General features: G+C 38.3%; 1 protein-coding gene across 1 annotated transcript in view; it reads left to right on the top strand.

Annotated features, from left to right (window-relative positions):
- Window positions 1-241: 241 nt before the first annotated feature.
- Window positions 242-15,236, top strand: part of MICU3 (mitochondrial calcium uptake family member 3) — an 82,671-nt gene continuing 67,676 nt past the window's right edge. Inside the window, exon 1 of the mRNA XM_080928904.1 lies at window positions 242-616. Within this exon, the coding sequence (XP_080785030.1) occupies window positions 257-616 (360 nt within the window). The 5' untranslated portion in view covers window positions 242-256. The remainder of the gene's footprint in view (window positions 617-15,236) is intronic.

The raw sequence follows: 15,236 nt of genomic DNA, 5'->3' as shown, positions 1-15,236 counted from the left end.
TCCCTTGCCAGTTGCCGTGGCTACGGGCGCTTGTCCTCTACGACTGTATGGCTGGGTTGGGAAGGAGAAGGGCCTGGATTTGGCCGGCTCTCGAGCTCTCTCCACCCCGTGCGCCCGTATCCCAAGGCTGCTCTCAGGGACCGGCTATGGACGACCGCTCGTCCGCTCCGAGCCCTAGCACTCCGCCGACTTCTCGCGAGATTTCAGAACGCCCCTCCCGCCCCCTCTACCCCTGGCTGGGCCCGCAGCTCCCGCTATGGCTGCGCTGCGGAGGCTCCTGTGGCCGCCACCTCGGCTGTCGCCGACGCTCGCCCCTCAGCAGCCCTTCCTCTCGCCGTGGGGGCGGCCTGCGGGGACAGCTCCCGGGATGTCGGGCCGGCCCTTCTCCTGCAGGGAGGAGGACGAAGGGGCCGTAGCGGAGGCGGCTTGGCGGCGGCGGCGCTGGGGCGAGCTGAGCATCGCGGCGGCAGCAGGCGGGGGGCTGGTCGGCCTCGTGTGCTACCAGCTGTATGGGGACCCCAGAGCCGACCCCTCGGAGCTAGAGGTCCCAGAGCTCGAGGACTCGCCCCGCGGCAGGGGGCTGCTGCCCATCCCGGTGGCTGCTGCCAAGGAGACGGTAAGTGCCTGAGCGCGTGCGCGCACCGTGCAGGTGACGCCAGAGGGTTGGGTTGTCAGGTGTCCCACCTGCCCTGGGAAGGAAGGCTTGGGGGTCACTGTGACACTTGACTTACACTTGGCAGTGGAGGTCGTAGAAACACTGCAAACTCTGTAACAGAGAATAAGGAGCCTCCAGTAAGCAGCACAAATCGACGCCAGGCATCCCTGTGCACATGGATGCTTCGGAAAGATGAGGATGCTGCTATCACTCATGCCTCAGGACCATTATGGTTGCTGGAGCTGCCATTCGAGCAACCAAACACAAACCAGACCCCTTCACGGCAAACAAGTGTCACAACTAAGGGACTTGACGGGCATAAACACGAAGAAGTGGCGAAGGGCCGCATGAGTAAGAGAAAGAAACTCAAGAGAAAATTGTATTGGAAGCGAATGCAGGATGCATTCTGAAGGTGTCTTTAGACATCAGAATCTGCCTCTTTAGTGTATGGCAGTTCCAAGAGAGACGTTGCCATACTGGAAAAGAAAGGGAAGCGTTACTCAAAACTAGTACATCTCTCTTTCTCTATCTTGCATCAAAACCAGAATCCCCGAAGTAGTAGATTAATACAAATCAGAAGATAGCTCATGAAAGGTGGTAACTGCAGAAGCATCATATAAAGGTATTGAGCTATAGATTAGTTTTGATATAAGGTAAAGACTGTAAGGAAAGAAGATTAAGGGATGTGGTTTTTTTCCCACTTATTCATCATGTAAATGACTTAGAGAATTATTTCTAGGGAATATTTCCACACCAAGACTAGAAGAATATGACAAGATTAGATGGACTAATACAGAAAAACAACATCTATGCCCCTTTTAACCTTAATGAAATTTTGTGTTGTTTCTTCTGTATGTAAGTGTATAGTGATCATGTATAAGTACACAACTTCTTTTGTATGTTTTGGATGAAGGTTGGCAGTGCATCTAGGATAGGGAATCTATGCTGTGCACCTTTTAGTGCTAAATCATAAGCATACTATGTAAAGTACTTTACTAAATAAATAAGTAAATAATTAATAAAGTACTAGCAAACACTGTCAGCCTTCAATCCCCCACATACACACATGTTATTTTGTGGCTTTTAGCATGACATCTGTCTTTCGATTGACCATGTGAGAATTTTAACCAACTGTAGTTGGTCTGGAAACAGATCAACAAGGTAGAGAACATGCAAATAGTGTTTTCTTTCCTTCCTTTTAAAAATTAGCTTTACCTTTAGATTTGAGAGACTAGGTCACATAGGTAAATGAGCATGCTCGGAAAGCTAGACTCCAGCTCAGCAATACTGTGGGAGATAAATAAGTTAATATATTTTAAACAGAATAGAACACCTGGTATGTAGTAAATCTTTATTAATGATGCCTTTATTAGTTTATTTTGTGGTTTTTTTTTTTCCTGTTACTAGAGATCAAGTCCCAGGGCATCATGCATGCAGCACAAGTGGTCTATTACAGACTAGCCTCCCTAGGCCTTTTATTGTCTATTAGTATTTACTTATGTTAGTATTGCTTCATGTGCATACTGTTTTATGTTTTTGAAGTAAAGTGATACTAATGTCCTGTGTCTTCCCCTTCCCAGACTCTGCTTCAACATTATACTTGTCATACCTTTTGCATGTAATAGTTTTTTTTTCTGTACAAACAAGTTATAATCTTTTTATTATCTGAATATTGGAATTTTCACCATAATAAGCTTTGGCTTGCACATTTTTACATTGCTTGTGCTAGGTACTTTCATAACAGAAGGCCTTTCGTTATAGAAATTTATGTCAAAAAGTTTCTTAAGCTATTTCTGTTCTTTTTTTCTTTTCTGGAACTGCTGTGTGTCTGAATTTAAGCCCGAGATCCTAAGTTTTTTTTTTTTTTTTTTTTTTTAATGCATCTACTGGGCATTATGACCAGCCTTCAGCATGACTGAAAACTAAAAAAAAAAAAAAAAAAAAAAAGATACATTCACTTATAGAAGTCTAGGTTTGGTATATAACCTGGAGGAATAAATATTTATTCTCTCAGATCCATGCAGATTTGGGATTTTTATTGGTTACATCATAGTTGCCATGAATAGCACCTGACAGAAACAGCTGAAGGAAGGAACGTTTTATCTTGATTCACAGTATCAGGGACTAGGCATCATGACAACAGAAGTGTGAGGCAGCTGGTCACGTAGCATCCACAGACAGGATGCAGTGACAGACGGACGCTCATGTTCAGCTCACTGTTTTCAGTCTGTGTAGTCCAGTGCACAGAACTGTGTCACCCACAGTTGAGGTGGGTCTTTGCCAAGCCCACTTTATCTAATCAAGAAACTCCCTAGTAAGCAGGCTCAGAGATTTGTTTCCTAGGTGGTTTTGGATCCTGTCAAGTTGATAACCAACATTAACCCATCATAGGACTCTCTTTTAAGGAAAATTAGCTATCCTCTTTATCCTCTTGGAGACTGAATCTGTAATTTATGTTTAGTAATTTAAAAAAAAATAAGGACATTCTACTTATAAAGGACAATTGGAGTCATTAAAATAATTACATTATTGCATTTATGTATTTATGCATTATATGGTATTTTGACATATATATCACAATATACATATATATGGTGTATATGTAACATATATAACATGTATTATATATATTATAGTTTGAATATGAAATATTCTCAATAGCCTTATTTGTTTGAAGGATTGGTCCCTAGCTAGAAGCTGTTCCGATAAATATTAAAAAGTGGCTTAACCTTTTATCCCTCGATTTGCTGGCTCCCACTCAGGGCCATCTGGCACTGCAGGGATCTATATCTTATCTTGGCGATTAATTCCATCTCTTATAAAACATTCAAAACAACCTTATTTGTGAAGAGATGTGCTGAGAGAAGCATAAACATCTGCCTCCTTCTTCGTTCCTCTGTCCATCTCCTCCTCCTGCCTCTTCTGCTCCTCCAGCCTCTTTCCCCGCCTACCTCTCCACTGTCCAATCATGTATCACCTTAACATCAACCCACAGAAGCATTGTTTGGGGAAGGTTATAGAACTGTAGAATCTAGTGCCTTGCTGGAGGAAGTATGTCTCCTGGACAGGTTTTGAGATTTATAATCTGGCCCCAGTTCCCATTGTCCCTCTACTACTTCCTGTAAGAAAATGAAATGTGATCACCTTGCTTCCTGCCACACTAGTTTGGTACTCCTGTTACATGCCTTTCCCAAAGTGATGGCCTGGAACCTTAGCTCAAATAAGCCCTGTTCACCTCTACGATCCTTTGTGTCAGTACCCTGTCTATATTAGTTAAGGCTTTGTTGCTGTGAAGAGATCCTATGATCCTATGAGCACAGCAACTCATATATATATATAGGAAATTTGGGATGGTTTACAGGTCAGAGGATTGAGTCATTGTTGTCATGGTGGCATACAGACATGTTAGCAAAGAATGATCCACAGTAGGAAGAGAACTCTGGGCCACTAGGCATGGCTTGAGCTTCTGAGACCTCAAAGCCCACCCTCTGATGACACATCTCCTCCTACAAAGCCATACTTTCTCCAGCAAGTCTTCCCCACAATAGTGCCATCCCAAGAGCCTGCTGAGCCATTTTCATTCAAACTACCACGCTAGCCTAGCACCAGACAAGTAACTCATAAACAAACTTTGTAGAATGATTACATTGAGCTAATTACCTTCTCTACCAACTTTTCTTTTTTTCCCTTTTCAACTTTAATTTATTAAACTAAGGCATATATCAAGAAGAAATAGTGTCCAGTTTCTGATTCCAGTTGAGGTTACATTCTTAATCACTTCTTTGGGAAAATTCAAATCACTTTTTTTTCTGTACATAACAGACACTCAGTACCAACATTGGAAATACACATACTGTAGACATTTCAGCGTATGTGTAAATAAAGTTTTATTGGTTGACGTGAGACAGCAGATATTTGGCCTGTTGTCATTCTTACTGATCCTCACCTCCAGATGTAGTGATCTTCAAAGGAATAGTTTAAAATTATTTAAGTTAAGATAGTTTTAAAACTTAGTGTTGGACATGAAATGGTAGAATACATTGTAATCTTGTATAGTTGTATGAAAATATATCTCAGCTTTTTGAACTTCTGTTCATGTCATTTTCCAGGGTGTTATCTGTTACCCGATCTCATCCTCAGGGCTGCTTTTTACTTTGGAGCTTTGCTTTTTATTGTGGTATAGTTTATGAGAAGCCACATGGATGGCTGAAATGAAATCAACTATGGCTGTATGTTATACTCAATTCTTCCATGAAAGACCATTTTAGTTTTTAGAAACAATTCTAAGTATTCTGAGCCTTATGTTTGGGTACTGCTTTTCATATGAAAGTTAGTGAAAATTAGAGCTCATTGCATATCACTCATGAAAGTTTACAATGGCTGTTACCCATAGTATACTATATTATATGCCTGAAATTTTGCCTAGGCCACTGAGCGGACAAATCCCATGTTGAACCTTGTGTCCATGAAGACTAATGACTAGAAATTTAAGTTATAATAGCATTCCAAGGTATAAACAGAGTAAGTATAAGGTTATTTTTTGCAATAGCAGGCACAAAATGTGTGCATTTATTTTTCATCACTCCAAGCATATAATAAAGTGATTTCTTTGTATACATCTTTAGTTTCTCAGCATTAGTATTTGGTCAAATGATTTTATATTTTTCTTACTTTGAGATGGGTGTGCATTTAAAATTATGTATTGAAACTGCTCACCACCTGGCTCATAGTAGCTATCAATTTAGTAATTCTGTCAGCAAGTGGCTCCTTTCATCCCTAATTAGTTACTTCTGTGTCTCTTTGATCATATAATATGACATTAAAAATTAAGATAGCAAAGATTTATTTTGGCTCAAAGTTTTGAATGTTTTCAACCTATCATGGTAGAGAAAGCATACAGAGCAGCCTCGTTCACAGTGCAGAAACGTGGAGACAATGCTCAGTGAAACAGCCAGGAGGAACCCTTCCTAGGCTCACTTCAGTGACACCCACAGACACACATTTACCTGACCTCACAAAGATTCCTTGGGTTCCTTAAGGAGCACAACCAAGTTGGGAAGATGTCTTCAAAACAGAAGCGTATGGGTGATAGTTCACACTGAAACAATGACAGGCCCCTCATTTCTGGTTTTCTCTCTTTTAAATAACATGCAACATGTTAATTATCCTTGATATGCTAAGGGGTAATACATCTTCTAAAGATGATTATTTATGTCAGCGGACATAAGTCTGTGGAAATAATTGTTTTTTAATGTGTTTTATTTATTTTGATAATGCTGGAGAACGTACCCAGGACCTTGAGCAGGCAAATTACATCTTCTATCATGATTTGTGCCTCCAGCTCTAAGTGATTAATATATTTTTAAAACTATTGTACCGTTAATCTTGTGCTTTTTTATTTCATGGACATAATATCAAGATTTCTGTTTCATGTTCCATTTGGAAGTATAATAAATACATCAAACTGGCCATTGTTCATTTAAATACTTTCTTCATAGACTATTTACTAGGGACAAGTATTGTAATGTCCATCTCAGAAGGGACAGACAGAGGCAGGAAGGTCGTATATAGCCTGAGCATAGAGTGACTTTGAGCTCAGCTTGAGCTGTATGGCAAGGGCCTATCTCAAAAATAAATAAACAAATTAGAAATGTTTAAATATGTACTAGGGATTTAGTGATAACTGAAATAAAATGCATATTTGTTTATTTATAATATGGTGAAAACACAGAATAACATGATAAAATAACATGATGGGAAAATAGAGTGTATCATGCATGGGACAACACAGGAAAGAAATATACCCCAGACACCACACCTTAGAATGTGTCTTCCTGGAAGAGGTAGCCTTATGATGGGAATGAAATGGTGCTTGAAAACTGAGTAGGAATTGTTAGATACAGAGGGAAATGAGGTTTGGTAGGTAGTATTGTAGCAGGGTCTTTGCCTAGCATCTAGGAGGCCCTGGGTTCAAACCTCAATATCACCACCAATAAAATAAAACCTATATAAAAGAGTGGGATGGGGATTGGATACATAGGTCAAAATCTCAGTGGAGGTGTCTTTGTGATAGGAGTAAGCCTGGGAATCGTCAAGTGTTAAAACTAATAAAATGATGGCATGGCTTACAACATGTGACATGTAAACAGAAAAGTAACTTAAGAGGGAAACCACTTAAAGAACCGACAAGTAAGGTGCAGTTATTATGGAAAGAACACTCCAGGCATCAGCTAAGGAGGGAGGGAGGAATTGCAAATCAGTTAACTAAAAGGTAGAGGCGTGAGCAACATTTGGCAGTTCCTTGGATGTAAGTTGTCATTGTAGTTGGGTACCCTGGAGTAATGGTGAAGAAAGGGTGCTATCAAAGAGGTAGGGGTTGACAAGGCTTCCAAGAATCTGTCCACGAAGAAGCAAGAGCTCCCAGGACTTAGAATTGACTTCATTTCTTTTAGATGCAAGTCTCTGAACTATGTTTAAATGCAGAAAAAGTAAAAGATGAAACTGAAACAGGTTCATTTGTTGCCAAGCAGACACATGGAGGAGGAGATTAAATTGGGGAGTTCACTCTTAGATAGTAGAGGGTGGGTGTCCTTTCCTTTTTAATGGGGGAGGGTAAATAGACTATGTGACTGTTTAGTAGTGAGGAAGAAAAGTTCTTGATTAATGTCTTGTGCTTACTATATGAAATAGGAAGTAATATCACTCTGAGAGCAAAATGTGCACACCAGAAAACAGATTAGAGGGATGATAGTTGCTATAAGAAAGCTTTCAGGGGGTTGGATTTTAGCTCATTGTTAGAGTGCTTATTAACACACCCATGGTCTATATTTTGTCCCCATCTCCAAGAAAGAACTCTTGCAGAATCTTTTTGTGTCTCATGATTTGTATTTACAGTGTTAAATATGATTTTTTACATGATGAAAAATTTTCACTTCTGCCTGAAATGCAGCGTTTAGCAGGACCACACCCTTTGTTATTATAGTGTATAGATTTTCATGTTCTATTTTATTGAGATGCAGAAACCTTAAGAATCTGTATAATAATTTAATTTATACCTGTGATGTAATATTTAATTTGCATGGAAGATGTATCTAACTCATAGTATAATATAGTTGTTTTGTTTTGCTCTTTAAGCTTGATTGGCTGGTTTTGTCTACAGAACTTTAGAATGTACTGTAATTGTTCCAGACACTGAGAATCTGAATAACTTTGTGTGCTGTAAATACATTGAGAAAATGTCTGAAAGTCAAATGAATTGTACTTATTTTATTATCTTTTAAAATAAACTATTAAATTTATTATTACTTATTTAGCATTATTTAATATTATAAATAATTATTAAAGAAATTTCTAGTGAACTATAGCAGCATTTTACAAATGTCTTATTTTCTTTTTCTGAAACCTATTTTTTCTGTGGATGTAAAAGCACAGCTTTCACGTCAAAGGGAAGAAGATAGGTTGGTTATTCAGGACCAAGTATGAGTGGCTGTGCTCTAGGGGAACAGCTTTAAGCTTCCCACTCACCATGTTCTAACATGGTAGTAGTTTCACTTATGAAACTTCATTATGTTTCTATTACTAAAGAGCTAAGGAATGGTGCTTTTCAAAGAGGCGGTGGAAATACCAGGAGTACACAAAATCCATGCTCTAGATTTCATGCCATCTGATGACATGCATCACTTTTGGGTGGAAGAAAGCTAATGGTCAGTTATGTTAATATGTCCTCCAAAATTTCAAGTGGCAGTCACAGAACAGTGGGTCAGAAGTGGGTAGGCAGTTTATATCTATTGCAGAGATTAAAGTGAGCCCAAGATGAATTGGCTCAGGCTTTGTGACATTCCAGCTCTTTACAATCATGAATTTCTAATTTGTCAGCCTTGGAGAATCTTCAAGGTGTGGCTTTTTCCCCATGGAATTCAATTTACACCTCTGTATTCTATGATGTATTAATGTGGACTTTTCTCTAAAAATGTGGAATTTTGGTGCTGTATTATTTACTTGGTAAATAATAGACATGCTATGCAGTAGTAGTATTTGCATGTAAGTTCTTTTTTCCCCCAAATTGGAAAAGTAAAACCCATGTTTGTCATATTCCAAATTCTCATCTAACCAGCTCAATGCTCAATCATCTTTCCTAAAATTTGGAATATAGAACATGTTCTATTTCCTGTCCTGGGTATCCTAGGTTGAGCATGTATTTATGAGAATTTTAAGTCATTCTGTTATATTCTATGTTTTCATTAGCATGATATCTGTGTGGTTGATACTGAGTATTGACCAAGATCTTGGAGGTATTCTATTCCCTAGAAAGGATGTGTTAGAAGGATATACACAATTTAAGGTAGCTTCACCCTGATACAAGTTACTGTACTTAGTGTGGTCATCTAAACGTTTCCTATTCTCTTACACATCTGACAATGAAATGGGACTTGTCTTTTCCATATGAACACTGCTCTCAGTAAGTTAAGAGAGTGAAACAGGGTCTGTCCTAAATGTGGAACAGTTATTCTATGTAAATTTATACAGCATTATTAGATCCCTCTTTCTTTTTCATGATACAATCAGAATCCAGTTCAAGTATATTAGGTTCCTACATGTAATAAGTAAATTTAAAAATATTTAGAGGAATATGACTGTTTTTTAAAACAAAAGTAAAACCCAGAAGGGGAAGTACACAAAGAAGTCTTGGAATAGCAGATGTACCACAGCATTCAGACAGAACAAGTGTGCAGAGTGTGTAGTGATGTGCTACAGGCTGGCAGGACCTCAGCAGAGAGTGGCCGAAGCAAACAGGTAAATGTAGATGAAAATGCTCAACTGACTGAAGGACTCATAAAAAGGTATCACCACCACCAATCACAGATATGTATAGCTACAGTGAGGAATTCTTTCTTACAAATTCAAATGATTAAATATGAGCAATATCAACTATCAGTAGCAGTTCAGAGCAACAAAAGTTCTCCTATGCTGGCTGTAGTTGTACACATTCTAGAAAGTAGTATGGCATTTGTCAACAAATGGGACTCTTACTCCAGAAATTCTCTCTAAAGTTGGGGTATAGGCCCTGGTAGTACTTGCCTAGTGTGGTGCTTTGAATGAAAGTGGCCTCTGTAGCCCTAAAGAAGTGGTACAGCAGGTATGTGTGATCTTGTCGGGTAGGTGTTGGCTTGTTGGAGGAAGTGTGTCGGTGGGAGTGAGTTTTGAGGTTTCAGAAGCTCCAGCCAGGCCCAGTGTCACTCTCTTTCTGCTGCCTGCTGATCTAGGTGCAGAACTCTCAGAACCATGTCTGCCTGCTTGCCGTCTTGCTTCCCACAATACTGACAATGGACCCTCTGAACTGTAAACCAGCCCTAATGAAATGTTTTTCTTTATAAAAGTTTCCTTGGTCATAGTGTCTCTTGACAGCAATAGGAGCTCTAGTCAAGACACCTGGTATGCACAGCTCCTTACTGTGAAGAGAAGACCAGAAAGGGAAGAAGAAAGGAGACAGAAGGCAAGGGGGAAAGGGCAGAGAGAGAGAGGGACACACATACACAGAAAGAGAGAGACAGACAGACAGAGGCAGAGAGAAAGGAGCGAATTTCCCCTGTGAAGTGAGAAAAGATCACACTTTATATGTTTACATTGCTGTGGACTGACAATACTTCTGGAGTTAGAACTATCTAGCTATAGAATGATACAAGGTACTTACAGAATCCTGCATCTTGTCTTGATATTAGGTGTCAGTGAGCTTTAAGGCTGTTACTAAACAAGCAATGTGCTTGAACATTGGAGTTATTTTTGATGTTCTGTGGGGTTGGTGAGGAAGATCATGAAGTGTGTGGAAGTTCTCTTTAGTTGATTAGGAATGTCTACAAGCTGCTGCCAGAAATCAATATATAATCAGTGCATATCTACCCTTATTAGCATTCGTGGTTCAGAACTGCCAGATATGAAATGAGAGGCAGAGATGAACAGGGTACTTTCACCATAATTTACCAAAATTTGGTTACAAATAACAAGAGAACAGACTAATTAAGTACTTGAATTCTTGGGGATAGATTGAGTTTCTAAGGGTAAATGAAAATTGTTAAAAATGCAAACATCTTAATTTGGGCCAACACAAAATCTAATAAAGTTCCCTGAAGGACTAAGTCACATTCCAGGAAGATTTTCTTTTCCTTGAGATGTGCTTTTCTCCATAAAGAAGCACCTGGTTATGCTATCTAATGATATGCATTTTGTTTTCCATTATTCATATCATCCCTAAAACACAGTCAAGTTAATATGCACTATAATTTTGCACCCAGAGTGATAGGTAAGGTTTTTTTTAACAATTAGCTTGCAAGATGATCAGAATGATCAGAATGCTGCCATCAAAAATAGTTACAAGATTTTAAAAAAAGAACAGATGAACATATTTTATGAGTCTAGCTTGGTAATGATATGTATCCCTTCCATCCATTTTACATTTTCTAAATTTAGTAATATGGCTATATCTAAGTGTAAGATATTAAGAAATGTACTCCAGACACATGCTTAAGAAGAAGAGAAAATAGATTTGGTTGAATTAGCGGAATTTTCCAAAATGATGAACCATCTCAAGAGAAGACCAGTTTTCCTCCAGTACACAGTATGGTAATTACCCTTTTATGTCTTCAGTTTCCACCAGTGTGGAATAGAATGGCTAGGGAGATGGGAAGGATCTTGGGATGAGGGAGGGATAAACACTATCAGAATATATTGTATGAAAAAAAAAAAAAACTTCTTCAATAAAAACAATGAATTCCATCATTGTGATAAAAATGTTTAAGTTCTCTTCTTAAGAACTAGCAAAATTTCAAATGTATAAGTTTTAATAAACAAAACTGTATACCACATACATAGGCATTATATGTGTAGCATACACAAGGCCATGTGCCCAGTCCCTAGTGTTGTATAAAATGAAAATAATAAGCAATGAGTTCTTTAAGGAAAAACATGAACATTATGTTTATTTTTATATCTTTTAATTGTTCATGTATTTTCTTATATGCTTTTATATAATTTTTCTAAACTTAAGAGTTAAAATGTATATATTTATCATTCAAAATTAAAAGTTAATTTTATGATACTTTTACATCATTTTTTAGAACTACATCCTCCTTATCTGTGCTGTATTTTTCAGAGTGGTATTGACAGACTTTCCCTTCTTTAAGAAAAAAAAGACTTTTAAAAACAGTTTTGAATTCATAGCAAATTGCACAGAAAGTATAGAGTTCCCATGCACCTATATATATAGGCTGGCCCTGCTCCCACTGTCTGGAAGCATGATGATTCGTTTGTCCCATCATGTTAGTTGCATTACCCAATTACATTTACAAATTATTACTACCCAGTATTTGTTGATATAAATAGCCACTTGCATTAAAATTTCATTTTCAGTGTTGCATTGCTATGTTTTGTAACTATATGTCAATATATAGTCAATATAGTTTGTAACAAAATGTCTAATGTGTCCACTATTATACAAAGTGATCAGTGTGAGGGATTATCTCTGAAGAAGAGATTAAAGTTTGAAAGAATATTCCAGACATAAGTAAACTTGGAAGGAAAACCTTCTCCCTGGGTCAGAATTTGGTTTTCTCAGTGCTTGCACAATCTCCAGATGTTGTGCCAAGGCTAGCAGACAAAAAGACTGGCACGCTTGGATTGGCAGCTTGAAATCCTGCCAATGGGGAGCCATATGGTCAGTGCAGCCATATAAGAGACTTCCTCCCAACCCATTGGGCTTCAGGAATTTCAAGGGAGGTTGTAGGCTAGATAACCTTGGACAGAGAGTAGACATTTCCACTTGGTAGACACCAGGTAGTAAAGGATTCTGGATCTGATCTTAAGAACTGTCCTGTTTGTTTACAGGTGATCTAAAACATTCAGTGTTCCACAAAGTGAAATGCCCACTTGGTAAGAATGACCTGTTGGAACATTTATAAAGCTTGCACAAGAGTGCAGAGAAGTGGGGGTGGAGCAGATGAGTGATTGAGAGTATATACTGAATATTGGTGTCCTCCACAAATCTATCTTGAAGTTCTAACCTTGAGTGTAATAAGTAATAATCAGGGATAACAATGGCACAGAGATAGCATCATTTCTCCTCTTGACCTTGGGAGAACAGAAGAAGAAATTGGGTGTCTGCAAACCAGTAACTTCCTACAATCAAACAACTGTGCCTGCACCTGGTTCTCAGATTTTCAACCTCCAGAACCATCAGAAATGGATTTCTGTTGTTTAGGCTAATTAGTATGTGCTAGTTGTTGTTGTTTGGCAGGACATGCTGAGTCACATAGTTGATAAGTTCGGGAGGATTTACTTGGGGGAAAATAGTGTAGACATCTGTGTTTCTTTTATTTTCAACCCATGAAAACTGTCTTGGAGCTTGTATTCGTTTTTGTACCTGTCACCAATTATATGCAAAAGTGAGATTTATTTAAGTGAAATCTGGGGTTGACAGATTTCAGTGTATAGCCCTTGGCTCCTTAACCATAAGGAGAAGTAAGTTATAAGCTTAACCATAAGTGAAACACCATGGCTGTAGGAGCATGAAGCACGTGGAAGAGGTTGCTGTTCATGTCAGGAAGCAGTGTGGTCAGAAGAGAGGTCTGGGAATAAGACACACTGCAGTGACTGGCATTTAGGCCCCACCTCCTACAGTTAACAACACCTCCTCCTAAAATAGAGTCACCAGGTGGAGACTTAGGTCTAAGGGATATCTCCCTCTTCAAACCACAACAGAGGCACCTGTATTGCCAGGCTTTTGTGGCCATGGTGAGTGTGTAGCTAAAGATTTTGCCTTGGAAAGCTAGCTGTGATTCTTGAGTATTAAAATCAGCACATTGGGTATCTAGACACTTGGAACTAATGAATGGAGAAAAGTGTTAGACCTTAAAGCAGGTTAGAAGCACAAGAACATGCCAGGCAGCGAATTTGGAATAACTGTGGGCAATCGGAATGAATATTGAACCTACAGCAACACAGAGACTGAGTTAAACCTGAGGCATGGAGCTGAACATCTAGACTGTGTCCAGAATTAGCCACTTAATAGAATGGATTTTCTTGACTATCAAGGAGCATTCTTCCTACTTTTGCTTAGTCTTTATAGTTTGTAGGCTTGGTATTTATCTGTTTTGAAGCTAAAGTTCAGAGAGATTAAGTATTTTTCCCAAGGTTACCCAAATAGAAAGTTGTGAAGCAGACATTTGAACATAAGCCTGAGGGATTGCAAAAGCGGTGCACTTTTATTCCAGTCCACCAAGTTGTGTAATAGGAAAGCATATTGAATTGGGTGTCAGAACACCTGACTTCAAGTCCTAGTTTGATTTGCTGTCTGTATGACTCTGGTGATGACCTCTATAGACTGTTAACTCCTTTTTTCAAAATTAGACCAACACATTTTCTACTTGTTTGTTAAAAGATAATATACTATTTCAATTATAGTCTCAAAAAATTTTATAAAAGATAGCACACTATTTTTTTAACATTTGAAATGTAAATACAGAGAGTATCCAATAAAATAATTCAAAGAAAAAGGATGCACATCCCAGAAGGCAGTCTCCAAATCTCAATTTCTTCAATATTATTGATCTTCATTTTTTTCTCAGACTTTAAAATATATACTACATAAGTCCTGAAGTATTTCCATAAATATTTGAATATTTTATAAAGATGTTCTCAAAATGTATCACTACAATAAAAGTCTGAACACGACTTAACTCTTTATTTTTATTTTATTTTTATTTTTTATTAGATACTCTGTATTTACATTTCAAATGTTATACCCCCCACTCCCATCCCCTTTTCACCTACACATCTCCACGAAGATACACCTTGTCCCAGTAACCCTCTCCACCTCAGTGCCTTGGCATTCCCCTACATTGGAAAAATGTGCCCTCACTGAACCAAAGGCCTCTTCTCCTATTGATGCCAGTCACTGCCATCTTCTGCTACATATGCAACTGGAGCCATAGATCTATCCACATGTGTTCAGTGGTTGGTTTTAGTCTCTGGGAGTTGTGGAGGGTTTGGTTGGTTGATAATGTTGTTCTTCCCTTGAGGTTGCAAACCCTTTCTGCTCCTTCAGTCCTTTCTCTAGCACCTTTATTGGGGTCCCTGTGTTCAGTCCTATGGTTAGCTGAAAGTATGCTCAGCTGTATCTGTATGACTCTGGCAGAGCCTCTGAGGAGGCATCCATATCTGATTCCTGCTTTTCTAGTTTTTCTACATATAAACATATATATTTATATAAACATGAGATTTTAAAACCAACTTTATATAACCTTTGCCAACTATGTTTTGTTAATTTTATATTACCTCTAAATATACTGTATTTGTTTTATTGACTATATTTCTTTAAAACATAGTTTTACCCAGATATACTTTATATGCAGTTAATTATAGGCTTTTATATTTCATATTCCAATTTCAGTTAATATTGTCAAGTAAATTTTTGCACAGTTCACTTCTTGTTTTCCTGTTAATTTGGAGGCAAACACATTTTTTAATTTTTATTTTAAGATAATGTTTTCCTATGTAGACTCGGCTAGCTTGAAACTTATATAGACCAGGC

Source organism: Micromys minutus (assembly GCF_963924665.1).
Source record: "Micromys minutus genome assembly, chromosome: 14".
NCBI classification, from domain to species: domain Eukaryota; kingdom Metazoa; phylum Chordata; class Mammalia; order Rodentia; family Muridae; genus Micromys; species Micromys minutus.
This window is presented reverse-complemented; position numbering and strand designations above follow the sequence as displayed.